This window comes from Xiphophorus hellerii, chromosome 18 (genome assembly GCF_003331165.1).
Source record: "Xiphophorus hellerii strain 12219 chromosome 18, Xiphophorus_hellerii-4.1, whole genome shotgun sequence".
NCBI classification, from domain to species: domain Eukaryota; kingdom Metazoa; phylum Chordata; class Actinopteri; order Cyprinodontiformes; family Poeciliidae; genus Xiphophorus; species Xiphophorus hellerii.
Window position 1 is genome coordinate 27,466,052 of NC_045689.1, and position 19,399 is coordinate 27,485,450.

General features: G+C 40.4%; 1 protein-coding gene across 1 annotated transcript in view; it reads left to right on the forward strand.

Annotated features, from left to right (window-relative positions):
- The window catches only part of esamb (endothelial cell adhesion molecule b), a 63,727-nt gene extending 44,849 nt beyond the window's left edge, over positions 1–18,878 (forward strand). The window contains exons 2-7 of the mRNA XM_032546235.1: positions 6,765–6,910; positions 8,844–9,045; positions 9,436–9,591; positions 16,640–16,762; positions 16,877–17,006; positions 17,494–18,878. Coding sequence (XP_032402126.1) covers positions 6,765–6,910; positions 8,844–9,045; positions 9,436–9,591; positions 16,640–16,762; positions 16,877–17,006; positions 17,494–17,971 — 1,235 coding nt within the window. The 3' untranslated portion in view covers positions 17,972–18,878. The remainder of the gene's footprint in view (positions 1–6,764; positions 6,911–8,843; positions 9,046–9,435; positions 9,592–16,639; positions 16,763–16,876; positions 17,007–17,493) is intronic.
- Positions 18,879–19,399: the final 521 nt, after the last annotated feature.

Below are 19,399 nucleotides of genomic sequence, written 5' to 3' on the forward strand. Positions count from 1 at the left end.
TATTATTATTATTATTATTCATTTGATCATAACAGTGTAGCAGCATTTAGCTTGGATGTGAATTGTGTGGATTTCTTTTGGAAACTAGACACAATTTTCTCACAGGATGCGTTTGAAATTTTTATTTTTTTTTTATTTTTATAGAACTCCCATAAATGTCATCCATTTGTTTGTGACTCTTAATTCCTGACATTTACTCTTTAGCTGATGTTTGTTTTTTTCTATTCCATAACCAGATGAAGCGCTTGTCATGGTAATCTGCCTCCCCCTGCAGGTAACACCGGGTACTGCAGCAAATCCACATTGGGTTTTGTGAGGTGACGTGCGTGTAACACGCTTGACTTTTGATTATTCTTTCAAGTTTTGTCCCTGTTGACCAAAATGCTTCTGCAGTCCAGAACCTCCTGCAGCAAAAGTAAGAAAAAAAGTGTTTATTTTGAAGAAAGGAATCCTATTAGCACATGTAAAGCGTGGCTAGACTAAATTGCAGCCCGCAGCTAAGAATAATTAGGCCAGAGCTGAACGAGGCTGCATAGTATCACATCATCATCCTCTCTATTAGCATCTCTGGATTTTTTTTTATTTCAATTGTACCTTTGAAGGATTTAAGTTCACTTTAATTCCATATCCGCATCTTTAATTCCGGTTTCTGCACACACCCACACACCCCCCCACACACACCCACACACTCAACACACCTCACATTTGCAACCCAGATAGAGAGAGAAAGAGAGAGGGAGAGCGCTCCGGATTAGTGAAGATTTTTCTTCATTTAATAAACAATTGGGTGACACAGTTGTGGGGATAAACCTCAAAGATCCACAAGAACCGCGTGGAACGAGGCAGGGCATTATCCTGCTTCATCAGGGGTGTACATGTGTGCATCCTGCTGGTTTCCCGCTGCAGGTATCCGCGTGCCGCGCCTTCTACATTGACGTAAAGATAACAATCTAACGATTGAGCGTCGCCTACGAAATACATATCGATCAACCAGGCGTCGCATCCGAAATGCGATGACTTCCTCGGGGTTGCCGTGACAGCTCGTCAGTTTGCGTTTTTGGTTCAGCGGGAAGGTCAGTCGGAGGGGAAAGCGAAATCAGAGCACCGTCAGGATTTGTGTAAAAAAAACCAACAACCTGAAAATGGATTATTGGTCTGGACCCCGGGCGGCTGTACATTATCCATCAACATCAGGCTGACAACGGCGCCATGATAAAGATGTTAATCTCGTTCATACATGCCTTGTCAATGGCTTCATTTCTCGACAGCTCTGACACGAGCAAACTGAAAATGAAGCCTTGAGGCCAGACAAGGGGAAGATGTTTGCATTTGGATCTCCCGGTTTAGATTGATGATGAAAGTGCCACAGGCTGTTGTTAATGCCCTCCTTTGTTTTCAATAGGTTCCATTTAAGTTTCAAAGAGCTGCTTGGCAATAAAAAAAAAAAACCTTGAAAAGATGTAAAACAGTATCACTTGATACTTTGCAACTACAAAACACAGCATGATAGACTAACCCAAAGTAGCCCATCATTGGGAAGTCGAATAAAAAGTTTTGGTCTTTTGAAAATTCTCTCTATCAGTTTTACACATTTAGACAGCAAATATTGTGGCCATTCTTTTTTTTTTTGCAAAATAGCTCAAGTTCAATCAGAATGGATGGAGAGTGTCTGTAAACATGAATGCTTCTATCTAAACTGTTTGATTGTAGCTCTGGCTGTTCGTTGACGGTCATTGTCTTGTTGGAAGGTGAACCTCTGCCTCAGTTTCAAATCTTTTGCGGACTCTAACAGGCTTCACATCAACCCAGCTTCCCTGGTAAACTAGAGCACCCCTCCATACTCTTCCCATCGATTGTACCGAACTCTATTAGGGGTTGAAAGGTTGGAAGTGCTTTAGACGTCTCCGTAACTTTACCCCTGACCTGTCTGCTGTTTTCCTTTGTCAACAATTTAGCAATGTTTTAATGTTGCACTGACTCTTAGTAAGAGCAGTGGTCTCAAACTCCGTCCCTCGAGGGCTAGTATCATGCAAATTCTGCACGTGGTTGCCTTTCTATTACAAACTATATAAATATTCCGCTAATGCCGGAAAAAACACAATTTTGCAATTGCGGTGTTTTCATTAAATAAGAAACGCAATTAAAATCAGACGTGAATAAGTTTGTTTACGCGACAAGTCATTAGAAAACATGCCACACCGTGATCCTCCAACTACTTCCTGTCATCTGCTTATTTGTTGTTTGCGCTGGTGGAAACATCCGGTCGTGGACCATGTGACTCGTGTGACGCAAAAAACAAAGTGTTTCTTTTGCAAAATTGGTTTTGCAAAATAAATCAATTTTGATACGGCCAAAAAAAAAACTACCTCATCCCATCGCCAAAACTTTTTATTGAAAAGGAAGAAATTTTTCGAAATTGCCGTGTTTCCAATAAGCGAATTTCTTTCAGAAATGCCAAATTGCGCATTGATACGGTCAATGGAAATGCAGCTTGTGTCTCTAATACTGGAGCCAGTTGTGCTGAAGCACAGAGAAATGTAAAAGTTGCAGAACTCCAGCCATTGAAGACCCACCACCGATTTAGAGGTAACAGAGTGAAGGAGTCAGAGTACAATTGGATGACACACTTTTCCATTTCCTTTATTAGTTAAAACAGATATTTACAACTTTGGTTAATATCCCTTCCACATTGCAATTATGCTCCATTTTGTGTTGGTCCATCTGTCACACAAAATCATAAGGAAATACATAGATGTTTATGGTTGTAATATAAAAAAGAGGTGAAAGAGGGATATAAAAGTTTTTTAGTACTTTTAAGACTAAAAAAAGTTCTTAACTTTTTTAAAGAACTTTAAGAAAGATCTGTATTTTTTTTTTATGTCAGCTGTGAGACTGACTTGATAAGTTATTTGAATTTAAAGTTCAGTTCAAAGTATTTTCAACATGGAAACCTAGACAAGGATGCAGGTGATGCGGATTGCTGCAATACAAAATACTGATGATGCAAAAGAAATTGCACATTAAGTGAAAACAGCACATACATTGTGCAGATATGTAGTGAGTGGTTGTTGATGTTTTGAGGAGAGACTAGTCTGGCCATTATCTTCCCACGCAATTCTGTATTTTTTTAAATTTTTTATTTCCAATTGCATTCTTGGACATCTTCCTACATATTTCTGCTCACTTCTGTGTGGAACCATCAGCCATTATGGTCTGCGCTCTCATTTTGATGCAGGTCCCAAAGGTCAGAACTGCAGTGGGCAGAAAGGCTTTCAAATTTTCTGCCCCTGTCACCTGCAGTAATACGCAGAAGGATTTAAAGTTATCATCTCTTATTACCTTGTGGAAACTCAAATCAATTTTAAAGGACAAGAGACATCGGCTTACTTGGCTTCCATGACTGCCCTTATGTTTCAGAACGTGATGTCTCGTGGTTACGTGTTGCGTGTGTCCGTTCGTATATTTTGGATTTGTTGTATGTTTTATGCTGCTGGCTTGGCCTATAGGCACTCTTGGAAAATATGTTTTTAAATGAATAAAGTTGTTTCCTCGGTTAACTAAAGGATGCATTATTGGAATTGAGATTACCCTCATTTTCCGATTGCTCGGTATTATCTAAAATCGACTTTTTAAGCTTTATATCATGTCATAATGTTATTCCCTCATCAAAAACAATCTGTAGTGTTGCTCAGTTCTTTCATGAATGTTTGAAAAAATCATTGAGTCTCCCGTGACAACCATCCGGGGGTGCCTAAACGCTCGCTCTCCTTTTACAATAAACAATGTTTTAAAGAGTCTGTTTTATTTTTACTTTGAAATGTGAAGAGAATTCAATTTTGATTCCTTTAGTTAACTTAATGATGTGAATACGCCTTACAAAGCAATTTAAAATATGAAAAAAAATATTTGGAAAGATTTATTTTTGAACTTTTGTCCTTAAACCCTTTTTCTAAAATCCCATTAGCAATGCAGTGTCTCCATCTGCAATAATGTTCTCTATCAAATTTAGAGACTTTTTTTTTTAAAGCTTTATTTTGCAACAGCATCTCTAATCCCTTTTTCCTGACTGGTTAAGTTCCATTAGTGATGTAGAATCTACTTTTTTATAATATAATAATGAAATAGGTAGGCTTTTATTTTGCTAAGCAGTATAAGCCTTATTTTGAAAGGCCAAAATAATACCCTTATCATGCTCCATTAGGATATTGAACCCGATTTTGTTGTGATGTTATCTATGAAACATGGAGGCTTTAATTTTGAAGAATTTCTGTCAGATTTCCTATGAGAGACGAACATAATCCCTTTTTTTTAGTTCAACATTCTTCAACCAAACTGGTGAAACTGTTTTTCATATGTGGACCCGTTCCCTCTTTCAATTTCAGTGGCACAGGGCTTGACATAACTTAACAAAAAAGTTGGCGGTCGTTCTTTTTATTTTCTCTCTGTCAAATTTGCAATTATTTCTGGGTTATTTTGAGTTTCTGAAATAATCTTTTTTTTTATGGTACGAGTGAGGCGAGAGGCAAAATACGAAATCTCCCGCAAAACTATATTAGAAAATGGCTCGACCTGGTTTTTTGTTCTTACGTTCTGCTACCCAAACAATATCTGTATTTTCCACCTGAGAGCCTCCGCCCACAGTTCTCCCGGCTCTTCTCATTCTGAAAAAGAAAGAAGGCGTGTCCAGCTGGGCTGATGCGTCCACCTCAGCAGGCGGTCTGGTCCGCTCGCTCTCTTTTCATCTCTTGTTCGCCCATGATCCCGTCTGAGCACATGAGGCACACATTTCTCCGTTTTCCTCTCGGCAGCCGGGGGACTTTTGAGGGGCAGCTGGAGCTCTGCTCTCACTTTTTCGTTGTAGTTTCTGAATCAAGCTTCAAACTGGAGCCGCAGGTAGAAATCGGCTGCTGGGATCAGCTGATCCAGCTTCAGCTGTCTGGTTCTGGTGACTGGGCGCCTTGTGAGTCTGAAAGTTTCCTCACATCTTTTTTTCCTTTCGAACTTTCAGCATTATTTTGTCACTTTTGTTTTAGCTCAGCTTTGCCAGTCGCATAAACTTACGGACACATGTTTTCTTCTTTCTGTAACAGGTTCATTTCTCATGCAAGATTGTCTTTTTCAGATTGAAATTGAGTAAATGAGCTTTTTTTTTTAAAAACATCTGTTCATCTGAGATACATGTGCAGTTCTCATGTCATTTTGCAAAATTAGACACGTGTTGAAGATTTTATAAACGTATTCACTAATTAAATCATTTCCTCAATCAAACCTTTTCTTTTATTCCTCCATTGTTTGTATGCGCTTTTTACCCATATTAATCAAAAAAATAAAGTTGGTTTAAGATTCATTTTACACACAAGACAGCATACTCATCAATTTTATGTCAAATTATTTCATGACATTTTGCCTGGAGGCAACTTTATGTATGTCTTTACCATAGTTTTACAATCATTACACAAAAAATAAAACGGAAGAACATATAAAGGGATCTAATTGGTTTTAATGAATGCAGAAATGCAACAATTCCCATTTCGACTAAAATAACATGACAAGCATAATATCTATGGTCGTTTTTTGTATAATAGCATAATTGTTATTTTCATGGCGATACCTAGACTAAGGTGAAAACATAAATACTTGTTGAACTCACAATAAATCATTATGGTCTATACCATTCAAAGCTGTGGAGACACTGGTACAGATTCCCTTTATTGAATTGTGCATAATTTATTTTTTTTTAATGATTGTAAATATGTATATAGATTGCCTGTTTAAAAGCAGTTTTCAAGTAGCCTAAATGCGCTTAACAACAAGCTGGTATTAGTTTATTAAAAAGTTGAATCATCTGTGTAAGCAGCCTGCCTGCTCAGCAGACATGCTGCTCCTAGCAGGTCAATGTCTGTTGACAGCGTCAGCTTAATACGAGTGAAAAGTGGAGCCCTCTTAGTTCCCACATTCTGTATTTTGGTGTTTTTATCATATTCCAAACAGCTTTATTTGTCATTTTTTGTCAGTGAAGCAAAAGTTTACTGGCCTTCATTCAGCTAGCTTACCAGCAGCGCATAGCAACAAGTAGGTATTGAGTGACTCAATGCCTGCTGCAGCTGGTTAGCGCTAATTACTTATGTTTAAGCATAAGATGCATCAAATTTTCAGTGCGTTTGATTTCCTGTGATTAGTGCGTCCCATGATTGATTTGCTTTAGTTGTGATACCTGAGTATTCATGTTCCTGAAGGTAGTAGAAAGTTTTTTGTTGTTGTTGTTGTTGAAATGCTTTAATTACTATCATGTTGAATAGCTGAGTAAATGTTGTAGACTCGGAAATCATTCATCCTGCTTTCATGTGAGTGAGTCATGCCAGCTATCACAGGTTTCCAAAGCAATATCAATAAGAGGAAAATGTATGGAAATATAATAATTCTAAAACCTATGAGGCCAAAAATGAAGAAAAATACTCAAATGTGAACTGATTTTATCTCCGCAGATGTGGAAAGAAAAACAAAGAATTGTCCAGTGGAGTTTATTATTATTTATCTTCATATTCAAAGGTTTTGTGTTTGCAAAACCAAACCAGGCATTTATTTATTTACTCATTTATATTTTCAAATCACAGGAAAACTATGTCAAATATTGCAGGAAAGAATTAGATTTATTATTGTGACGTTACAGAGCGTAGCTCCGTGGTTACAATCATGTTTGTCTCTTAGACCTGCACAATTAACACCTTATTAACCCCGTGTACGATCCTGTGTTATTTACCCAGGTGACACCCGAAAGGTGGAGATGCCCAGCAGAGAGATGGAGGTGGTGAAGGGCCAGATGGTGGTGTTACAGGCCTGGTACAGCCCCAGCTCTGACATCTCCCAAAACACCGTCATTTGGCACTTTACAGGGAACGATTCCAAGCAGGTAAGAAGCATAATGCTGGGAAAGTGGAAGCATCTACTACATATCAAATGCCTTAACTACAAAAATACACATTTTGTTCAGGAGTACACAGTTGTAGCTGACTTGGATCTATATATAGTGCTTGGAATTTGAAACTTGGCTTTAAAGGATCAAATTTGAGGAAAATATGCGAAATGTCCTCAGAAATTTAAGTCAAATATTTCCGTGGAAACAGTTACTTTATTTCAAGTTTACATTCCAAAAGATCTGACAGCAAACTTGTTTAGATGTAAGATCAGTCCTTGTAAACTGTAGAGTTTAATCTCCAAAGTTAGCGTCTGAGTTTTTTGCATCAATAAATTCCATCGTGACCTTTTCCCCTCTGGGTGTTTCCTGCGTTTTTCGAGCTGCGCTGTGGATTTGTAAAACTGCCGCCGCCCTCATCTGTCCCATGACCCTGTTCAAACCTCTATTGGTACAAAATGAACAGTCACTATTAAAGAATTACCATAAACTGATGCATTTTTCTGGCTGATCCTCTTGAGTACTATAGCAGAGTTCATTGAACTTAAAATCCCGGGACGAAAATACAACCTAATAGATTTGTTAGGATACAGTTATTATCATGTGTCAGATGGAAATGTGCTCTTTTTTTAGCGCCTGAGATCTGCTCACCTTTAAATCAAAAGGCTAACAGAACATAGATTATTTTTATATTGCAGGATGTCACTTTTGTCTCTGATCTGCAGAACTCGGGAGAATATCTAACTTTACAGCTAATGACAGTTAAAGGCAGGAACTAAGGATAAATGTCAATAACGGCACCTACTCTTTTCTGCTGCGCACTTCCATCCTGCAGATGCATAGCTGCGCACGCGATTAACATAATCTAAACAATTTCAGCGTGTGATGCCTGTGAGCTTATCTCAGACGGAAAATCAGCCTAAATTTCAACATCCTCCATCTGCAGACATCAGGATTATCTTCATGTCAGGATGTCCGCTCCTGTTGTTAATCTGCACTTCTTTACGAGGCTGCCGCCGGCGGTGTGCATTACAGGAATACATAAAGTTCATGGCCTTTGAAAATTTTGCACGTTTTTAGTTTATTTATTGGGGATTCTACATAATAGAGCAACACAAAACGGCAGCAGGAGGTGGGAGAGTTCAAAGAGCATGAAATATTTTGTAAGGTGTTACAAATTTATGTAATTGTAACAAAACATTTACCTGTTTTTTTTGTTACAAACCTGAGTTTGTACATGTCTGTTCCTACTTTTAGGGAAAAAAGTATATCTGTTCATGTATATCTGTGTAAATCACAGCCAGAGCAAAAGCTGCGTGGCATTTACTAAGACCAGAGCCGTTTCATATCCTCCAGTTTTTACGTTCAAATTAATTGTCTAAATCATCTTTAGAATCATTTTGCTTCAGAATAAATATATAAATATCACTTTTAAAGAACTTATAGATTGTAATGTAGTATTTTTACACTCCTAGGTCAATAAGCATGTTCTGAATGATTAAATTGAACCCTCGGCTTGATTTATTAAACCATTTTTTCTGAGATTCCACAAAATGTATTACCGTTGTTGTATATTTGTATAAAGAATATGCAATATTATACCGTTGGATTGATTTCTTCTGCCTTTTGTTCCCAACACAAAAGATCTGCAGCATCACTTATTTGTTTAGAAACAACTTTGTAACTTTGTAAGGCGTCTGCAACCAGATCCAAAAACAGGCCCAAACTGCTGCCCACTGTTGGGACTTGAGATGAAGTATTGCTCCTTCGCGCATATGTGCAATCTGCTTTGTGAATCCGATGCTGAAGTCCAGAAAAAGATTGGAGCAGAACAGCTGCGAAAAGTGGGAAAGATTGCTCTTCCGCGTGAACAAGTGTTTCCTTTCTCCAGCGATTAACGTCCCAACACCGATCTACTCTCTCTGCGCAGGTGATCAACTTTAGTTCAGGGAAAGTTGGGCACGGACAAAACGAGTTCACCAAGAGAGTGGGCTTCAGCGTGACCATGCCCTCCGCCAACCTGTCCATCTACATCAACAACACGCAGGAGAGCGACTCGGGCCTCTACTTCTGCCACGTCATCGTCCCCGGAGGGCGCGGCATTTCCGGAGAGCTGCGGCTGAACGTCAAAGGTAACGAAACCTTTGACGACGCTCGAATATGTGGAGTCTTCATAACTTCAGGTCAAGTAACCACATTTTGAGGGATTTTGGACTGAGGCAGTCCGCTAAAGGAAAACATAAGAAACCAAACTCATCTGCTGTTAAGGGATTCGGTAAGCTCTGAGAGAATTATGTCATCCTCCAGAAGCTGATAGAAACAAGAGCGAGAGACGGAGGCGGGAGAAAGGGGGGGGAATCTAATATCTACTTATTTTTATGCAATCTGGCCACTGCCCTAAGAAATCTCTACATCACCCGCAGTGGATTAAAACAAATCTGCATGTTCAGGAAAGGGTCATGGATGTATTTTCTCATCTAACATGTGTCAATATGCCGTAACAACCGCATATGTCTGTCCAGTCCCGCCCTCGCCGCCCCTGTGCAGCATGACGGGGAACCCGGTGGTGAAGGGCAACGTGACTCTGAGCTGCCAGTCCAGCCAGGGAAAACCCGCCCCTCACTACAAGTGGACCAAGGCCGCGCCCACGTCCGAGGTCTTTTTCTCCCCAATGCAAAGTGAGTACGTCTGAATGGAAGTCTACTCAAACACTCTGTGCACCTGCATTTAAAATAAACAGGACTAAAGTGTACAAAATGTCTTTCTTGAAAGGATCTCGTTGACTCCAGTTTTCCGACTTTCTGCGTGTTATTTGTTTACATCAGAACATTTTGGAGGGCAAAAAGACTCTCCTTTCACTTTCCATCCAAAGCGGGCAGTCCAACAACTCTGCTAGCAAAATGAAACCTGGAGATGTCGCTGTTATTAATTTAGTGCGGTACGCCACAGCAGAAGAGAAAACAACACATAAAAACAATTGTCTTTAGAACAGCTCAAAACGGCTCGTGTTTTTCCTGTTTCTCGCTCTCTCCGTGTCAGCTACGCTACACACGGACCTGCAGCCATAGCAACTGACTGACAACAGCTCCACCAGTGTGTCAGGTGGACAACACCTAAAAAATAACACGCAGACATTTCCCACACAAAGAACAAAACATTCAGTCTGTTACAGTTTTATGTTTTCAGGCTTGATGTTTATTTTGCGATTATTAATAAGTGATCGTCTGAACATAGCAGAGGTTGATTAGCTAATCTAAACACCTGCTCTACTGATGATTTGTCAGAGAGCGTGTGGGTCGCCTTTTTTTTTTTATTAAACTGAGCCAAAACACACTGAATTCTGCAGCACATGTGCATTCTAAGGTTATCAAAGTCAAGCTAGCATAGCTGACCTCTTTAGTAGCAAAGTGCCTGTTACTGTACTTCTAATTATAAGTAGCTCATGGAGGAATTTGTACATTTTGCAAATTCAACTAGCGACTTGTGCTATACAGTTTCTTTATAAGTAGTAGTAATACCCCTTAAATATTGTTTGTTTCACACAACCACAAACATGAATGTGTTTCATTGGGATTTGATATGACAAAGAAAAATGTGGAACGCATATTCAACCTGCTTTATTTCAAAACTCCTAAATGAACTCCAGTTTTGAGTCATTTTAAAAAGAGACCACCAGTCAGTGTAAATCCAGCTGTTCTGTGAAAGTCTTAAAGGTTTGTTTGAGAACACTTAAGAATAAATTACACAATGAAAACCATGGAACAAAGCATCATTTTTATGCTTTTCACTTAGATGAAAATAAAATAGGCCCCAAAGGTTAACGCTTAGGTAACGCGGTGTTCACTGACCCAGGAAAACGTTGGATTTTTCTGGCCAGTTAAGCCTAAACATTGGCATATTCCGGTCACAGGTGATTTTGTTTGAGAGCTTTTGTTTGTGTTGATTTGAAATTACTGTGTTCCTATTTAGGATTTACTCAGCATGTTGCATAGTTAAAAAAAATCGATCTATTCCGAATAAGTAATTTCACAGCCACGCTGTTGTGCGCAGTCTTTCACTGACACATCTTAATTTTTTTACAAAGAACTGAGTTAGTTTTAACATAATTACATTCAAAAGACACAATTTCACACTGCACATACAGACTAATAAAAATAGTATTTTGCCATTTCGTCACATTCTTACTATTTCCACACACCTTCTGTCTTAGTTCAGGCTTCGCAATGAAGGCAGGTTGCCTCAAGTTAATAAGATGTAAGCAGACCGGGGAAAAATGATTGGAGAAATTCTCTGAGGTCTCTGAAATATTAACAGCGTGCCATTTGTGGCAGGCATTACTATTTTTCATAAATCATGTACAGAATCAGCTGCAAAATAATTAAAACCTCATGTCTCTCCCGGCAGACATATGGAAGCAGGATGTTACTTTTTCTTCACTCTGTACTGGATGTCTAATCAAATTATAGAAACACCAAAAGGAGCGCTGTTCTGTTGAGCCAATTACCTTGAAAACAGTCCTTTGTACCCACTTTCTCTTTCTTAAAAACAGTTTGTTAAAGTTTTACTGATGCTTAACCCAAAGCGTTAGCTTAAATGCTAAAAATCATCTCACAAAGGAATCAACTTCTGTAGAGATAAGGTACACCTCAGGGACACTTTTTCGGTTTTCCATGCCGAGCTGCGGCGTGAAATCTTCTTTTTTTTTTGAGGATGGAAGCGCATGGAAATAATGCATGCCACATGCATTATTTCACAGGTTTTACGGATGCTTGTTTTCAGACGATGCCGCAGAGACGAACGCCATCTGCTTCCGAACAACGGGACTAAGGCTGATTGATTGCGTATTGACTTAACCGCTTTGATCCCTTGGCCTTCATCTCTTTATTGCTGAAAAGTCCCCAGACTCGTAAGAGGGAAACTACTCCCTCTGATTGTCCATTAACCCAGGTTTTAGCGGGCTGCACACACAGACGCATCACATTGTCAACGCTCAACTTTATCTGTCCTGATGCTAACTTGTCTGAGCTCTTTTTTTTTTCCAGCATTCTCTCTCTTTCTGTCTGTTGACTCTCTCATGTTCATGATTTCCTGCTGAAATCTATAGGTTGCTTGATCGCCCCCTCCCTCCTTCCTATCACTTTGCTCCACTTCTTCCTCATCGCCATCATCTCATTCACGCTCGCTCTTTCTCTCTCTGTGTTTACCATCTTTCCTCCTGCATAAAATCCCAGAATGGAGAGCCTGCCCCCAGCCCATGCTTGTCCTTGGGTTCATGGGTAAGGCTTTTCAATCATACATTCTCCCTCCCACCGTCCACCTAAAAAGTAAATAAATAAAAAATAATCCTCACCATTCTGAGGAGTTGTAGTTTCTCGCCTGTACCTGCCATTTGTTGGAACGTCAGAAAAAGATTTAAAGGGAAGGAACAACCCATAAAATCAAAAAATTAGGGCATTGATTTTTTTTTTCTCAATTGACTTGACCAAATTTGAAGATGTGCAGTTATTCTTATTTGCTTAAAAAGGGTGACAATAGTCCTTTAAATCTTTACACCATGCATGTCTTGTTAGTTTCTGTTGCTTTTGCTGTCATCTATTCAAGTAGAGCATATTTACATGTAGAGTGTATATCATATTTGTATTTTCACACAAAATACTCAAATACTGGCAGAATCCAAAAGATTCTCAGTTTGATTTGAGCTGCATGTGCTCTAGTGACCGTTACCTCACTCTTCAGTCAGTGTTGTGTGGATCCAGTTGCATTACAAGCTCCATTTCTTCCCAATCTGACACAGCGTGCCATCAATAAGTTGCCTCAAAGTCTGTCTCTTATATTGTTGTCCTGACATGTTAGCTTTTGAGCCGTGACAGGCCAGTTCAGGTTCACTATTAACACTTAAAACTGTCTGCACACTGTTTGTTTCGTTGTTGTTGAACATATGTGTGAGTGATTTCTTGTACTCCTTTACTGTCCTCTGTATTCTCAGTTAAAATGGTCTTTATATGTATAAATAGAAGCAGTGCAGATGTATTTTGACTACCTGAAGTTGGATGTATGATAGGACATTTTTTCCATGTTCTGCTTTTGTCCGCAAAGCTTGGGAAAGAAGAGAATAAGTGAATTTAAAAATGTAACGGTATTTCTGTGGAGCATGTGATTTGTATGCGGCCGTCTTGTTTTGTGTGTTTTGGATGTGGAGTGTCTTAAAGCCCATATGGGCTGGACACCGTAAGTACATGACTGGTAGGGCGCATTCACACCAGGCCCGTTTAGTCCGTTTTTACTAAACTCTAGTTCCTTTCTAGAAAGTCAGGTTCATTTGCAGACCAAAAGAGTTAACTCTGGTCCGCCTAAAACCAAGGTCTCTGTTAGATTAGTGTGAACTGTGGTGCGGTTTTAATGCAATTGTGAATGCCTGGGACCACTCCAAAAGCAGGAAGCGAAATATAGCACAGGGCATTCTGGGTAAATACAACCTAAACAAAACGCAGGAGTCTAGTGGGAAAAATGGTTAGTTGTCTCTTACAGAAGACAAAAGAGAAAACCTTCAACCACAAAAATCTGACGGCACTTCTTTTTTTTTTTACATTTCATGAAGAAGCAGGTTGCGCTTTCTGTCTTCTTCAGAGGTGTTTGTGTCACTTCCTACAGTAGTTACTGTTGCAGTGCCACCGCAGGCGAGGAGGGGGAACAGGTTTTCCCAAAGGGGTTGGTTTGTTTGACACAGGGCAATATCAGGTGTGAAATAAATCGATTAATCAAGGCCCAGGTTTGAGAAAAGCCATTCCAAACAGCTGCCAACAGGCCCAGGTCTGGTTGTTCAAGCAACTTCGCCCCCAACAGCAGACCTTAAGACGATTAAAGAAGTCTCCAAAATCCCTAAATTGTGCAGATTTTATCCGATTGTGCAGAAGAAAGCCATTGTTCACTTAGGAAAAAAATGAAAAGAAAAAAGAGAAATGCGGCATTCCTGGAGAAGAGCCGTACACATACAGTTCAGCATGGAGGTGGACTGGCCACTGTTTGGGACTGATTTGCTCCAGCTGGACCTGAACTGCTTATCGCCGTTTTAAAAAAATCTTTCTCTCTTCTCCAAAGACATCTTGATTTTGTCACCTGATATAATCCACCAAAATTATGCTTCTCCCATAAGTTGCAGAATTGAAAAATCCCACAATCCCCAAACACTGGAAAGGATTAAGCCGCAAATTAGCAAACATGAAAATCCATCATGTGTTTTCGTGTTGTGCTGGATAAACCCCACTGGTGTGCCCCAGTTGTTTCCAGGTATATTAAGAGTTACACAGGAAGTGCACTCACTGCCATTAACTGTCGTGGTGAATCGCAGTGATGGCGGGGATTCTCGTCTCAATGTGAAGCAGATGCCCCCCCAGCGTGCATCGTCTTGAACTCGCTCCAGGCTCTGAGTCAGCTGACGTATCGCTAATCTGGCATCATCGGGTTCATTTCTTCGCAGCTGATTTTCAAGATGGAGGCATGAGATAATCCGACCGAGGCTGATGCAGGGGGACGCATGCACAGCTGTTCCTATTTGGGATTCACTTGGATTTTGTCATGTCCTTGACAAGAGAGGCAGGAAACAGTGAAAAGATTATCCGTTCGCTCCGTGAATGAGACACTGAAAGGGAGGGTCTTTGGCTTAGACGAAGAACACTTTTATGTCATTTTAAGATTGTTATGTTGAGCTATAATCTGATATCAAAAGCTGCAAGTGCAGTTTCTAATTTGCTAGTTTTGTTTATTGTTAGAGTGCAGACCTGAAAGGCAATAGGGATTTCTTTGTTTTTGAAAACCCATTTTAAAAAAATACATTTTCTTTTTCTCCTGACTTTAAACGTCATCTGCAAGTAAAAAAAAGAAAAGAAAAGAAAATTATTAAACTACTTTAAAGCATTTTTTTCCAGAGAAGAAAAAAAAATAATAATAATTTTGCACCAAAATTGAAGAACCTATAAACACATTTTAAGTATGTGCAACTTAAAACTGCACATAAGTGCAGTTTTAAGTTGACACATCTGTGACTGCATACACAAAACAGACAAGGGTGCATTTGCAACGTTAGTGCGAGGGAACGTAAAAGAAAATCTAGAACTGCAAGCAGTTATGAACGGGCTTCAGGGGCAATTTTTACTCAATAACACGTGTCATCTCTTTCATGTTGCTACAAAAAAAAAAAAAACACACATATTGGATGAAGGCATGCTGCAGTACGACGAGCAAGATTGGATTTCAGGGGATTTGAAGTGGAAAGTCCCTCGTGAGGCTTGTTTGTTTTTGTTTTTTTTTTTCCTGCAGCCCGTGTTTGTAGCTTACAATTTTAAAACCAGATGTGCAAAGAGGAACAGATTATGTAACAGATGCAAACATACTCAGCGATGTGTCGTGACTTCTGTGTGAGAAATTATTAAAATGCCCGGAGTTGCCGACCAATAAGCCTGCCGCTGATCTGATGTAAATGCAAACGCGGAAAAAAAACGGGACAAATTCTTTAATAATGACAGCTACTGTCATTGGCTGGGCTGCACGATGTCAGGCAAAAATGAAATTATTTGTAATATTGCTGAAATTTGCTATGAGAATATTGAGTATGATTTAGCCAAATTTTACTGTCCCCTTTCTTCATCATAACACAACTCCTCATCAGTCACTAAACACATGCAGCCACTGTGAGCATTGGATTGGACAGTTGGGAGTCCTTTTTATTTACTAAATATATATTAGCAATATGCAAAGTGTACGTCCCTAACGAGCAACAGGGGAAACAATTTATAATGCTCAGCAAAAAGTTTTAGAAGACGTGCAGATATGGTGTTTGATGATTGGACTCAATTTTATGTAGGAGGGTAACAGGAAGAGATGGCGAATGCAAATGCATGCCACACTTTTAAGATTATTGTTAAAGAATCCTGAAACGTTCCTTTGTGTTGCCGTATGACTGTCGACCTCTGCAGCTCCTACAGAGTTGACTTCTTTTTTAAAATGTTCCTTAAAAAATAAGATTGTTATGTGAAATTGACTTCTTTGAGCTTTATATCATGTTACGCTGTTATTCCCTCATCAAAAACACACCTGGAGTGTTGCTTTGATTCTTTCATGCATGTTTGAAGAATCCTTGAGTCTCCCGTGGAAACCGTTGCTCTCACAAATTAAATCCTAACCCTGGTTCCCCCAGACTAGTGGCAGCTGCTATTAGCAAACGCCTGGTGGAACTGCGTATCTTCTGCGCATAAAATGCAAACTACTTCTCGATCCAGCGTTCCTAAGAACGGTTGGAAACTGCATAACGACAAACATCGTGATGACGTGCTGCAGGAAGTGTCGGAAAGAGCAGGAGCTTCTTAAAGAGACAGAGATCCAATCTCAGTGTCAAACTGCACAGTCGAATTTCTTCTAAGTTATGTTTCATATATAGAGCCATAACAACTAAAGGTAACATAGTTACTTGATTGTGCTATAAAATGGCACTATATGTCTGAAAAATAGATAACACCGGCTCATCACAAACATCTTTGGATTTAGAGAAGCTGTACTTGTACTGAAAGTAAATACTGTTTACAAAAAGCTGACTGTGTTTGCTACAGCCACAAATTAGCTTGTGTGGTCTTCACTCACTGTTCTCCTCCAAAGTCCCCTGACTTGTCTTAACGTTCACAGTAAATGTTCCTGAATATGTGTCCGTCTCTTAACCATGCGGTTGTGTTGCAGATGAGAGACACGGCACCCTCAGGCTGAGCAACCTCACCAAAGGCATGTCGGGGAAGTACATCTGCCGAGCCAGCAACACGGCCGGCTCCGACAGCTGCTCCATTAACCTGGAGGTCATCACCCGTACGTACCCTCGCTCTTCCTCCCCCCTCAGAGAATCTGCTGGTACTCCCATCACACACCACAGCTGCGACGCTGACTCTAATGCTGCTTGTGGTTTTTGTTTTTGTTTTACAGCTTCCAACGGTGGAATGATCGCTGCAGCGACTCTGGGGTCCGTGGTGGGGCTGGTCGCCATGGTGCTCATCCTCATATTCATCCTGAAGAGGAGGCAGGACACGGAGGAGGAGATGGCCAACGAGATCAAGTGAGGGTTTGACTATGATCGCTTTGTTATCTACACTAGGGAATCAAAATTGTCGCAGATTTGTTCAATAGAATCATAAACTGTAGGTATAGCCTAAAGGGAGACTGTATGTTGGATGTATTTTTGTTCATTCTCATACAACAAGGCAGCAAAACAGTAATAGGAAGGTTTCCCTCAGTGTATTATAAGCCTGGCGGGCCACCAGGCTTTATTTGTGCCCCCACCAGGCTAAGAATTGCTTCTTTTTTTTCCAAGTGTTTCTAAAATGTTTGCATTTTTTAAGACTATCTAGTTGGGTTAGGGTTAGTCCTGACAGTATAACACGAGACAAATAATCTGTGAAAAAAAAATCTGGTTCCTCTCTCTGTGAGAGCAGGTGGGTGCGGGGCTTGCTGGCTCAGAACCCGTTAAGAACTGCAGGAACGCAAAAAAAAAACAAAAAAACAACTCTGCCTCTTGAATGTTTTCCTGTCTTTCTCTAACACAGGGAGGACGCTCAGGCGCCAAAGCGAGTGTCGTGGGCCAAGAGCAACACCGGCTCAGACATCGTGTCAAAAAACGGCACCCTGTCCTCCATAGCCACCAGCCCCCGCTCGCAGGACCTCCACCAGCCCAAATTCCCGTACCCGTACTCCCCCATTTCGGCATCGGACACAGGCTCGGTGATCAACGCCTACCAGCTGCGACCCGGGACGGCCTGCAGCCTGCAGGGGCTCCCCGGTTACAACATGGGAGGCGGGACCCCTGTGCGCAAACACAAGAGGCCGCCCAGCGCGAACGGAGGGCCCCCGCAGATCGCCAGGGGCCCCGTGGTTGGCACCCTGCTGAAAAGAACTGAGGGTCCTCAGCCTCAGGTTCCTGGCCCGGTCGCCGCGTCGCCGCACATCAGCTCCTCCACTCTGACGCGCATGGGGGCCGTCGCCGTCATGGTGCCCGCCCAGAGCCAAGCGGGCTCCCTGGTGTAGCCGGCAGAGGACAGATGGAGAGAACGCCTCGGGGTGCAGAACATTTCCTCATCCGAGGAGAAAATGTCCGACGAGGGACTTTATTTGCAAAAACGTTACCTTCAGGTTGTTGGAGGAATCAAACTCAGTGCAGCGTTCCTCGTCTCTCTATAGCATTTGTTCCGGATGCGGCATTCACGCTCAATACAGAGAAATATATATTTATTTTTACACGCCTCGTAATGGAATCCAACCGTTGAGATAGGCTGGTTAGCATTTTGTCTCGATATAAAAACACTGAAAAGTATCCTAAAGGGTTTTGCAGCTAATGGAAAATTAAAATGTTTTGACTACATTTCTAAGCTTTGTATAATAACCTTATAATGGACATATTTATGTCCCGTTCTCCCTGCCTGTGTAGGGATTAGTCTTCAGTTTACCAGGCGTTAGTTCTGAGCAAAAAAAAAGGAAAGAAAAACTCAAAGTTCAGGTGCAAGTATTTTACTTTCCTCGACTTGCTCACGTTGTGTTTGATTAAAATGTGTTAAGCCGTTGCAGAAATATCAGAGTGATTCCATGGTGTGGTACTGAGCGTTCATTTTTAAAGAGTACTTTACCTGTTACGGTAGCTTGAACGTAAACTAAGTGTTGAGTGTAACGTTGATGGTTTATAATTACGGTGCTTGATTTTTCATCAGCCACCGCAGAAGTTTAGGCCGTTTGGGTTTTAACAAAGAAAACAGCTCGGCGGGTTCAGTCGGTTCTGGTTTTCTTGCAAATGCTGGAAATAATGTGGCTGATGCTGTGAAAGCTGCAATATGTAACTTTTATTTATTAAAAGGTATATTGTTTTATATATATATATATATATTTGTTAAAACTGTCACCTTGTCATAACAGTATTATACATAACCATTTATCTGTAAAAAAATTTTTTTAAAAACCCAAAAACAAATAGTTAATGCGAGCAATCCCGGTCAGAAACAACCAATCAGAGTTACTAGAAAGCTGTCAATCAGGCTAATGTACTTGCTGCTAAATGTGCCGAAACTACTTACCGGTACAGGAAAGCTGTTTATTCACCGTCATCTGTGGCTATGCTAACTAGCCTTAGCATTTACGGCAGACTGTTGTGGGTTAGCAGCTGTGCTAAGATGCTAACACCATCCTCCTGGCTCTGATTGGTTGTTTCTGACCAAGCAGTGAAACCACAGGGAGGAGTCCGAGAAGTGCAATTTTTTTTTTCCACAATTATCTTAATCATAATTCTTCTGAGCAAGAATTATGACCATACATACTGTCATGACACAGTGGCAATTTTAACAAATATGTAAAAACAGTTTCTTAATGAAAGTTACCTACTGCAGCTTTAAAAGGTTTCACATGTTATTTTGAATGTCGTTGTCATTTCTCACGTTTATTTTTTTGTTTTTAAATAAAATATTCTGG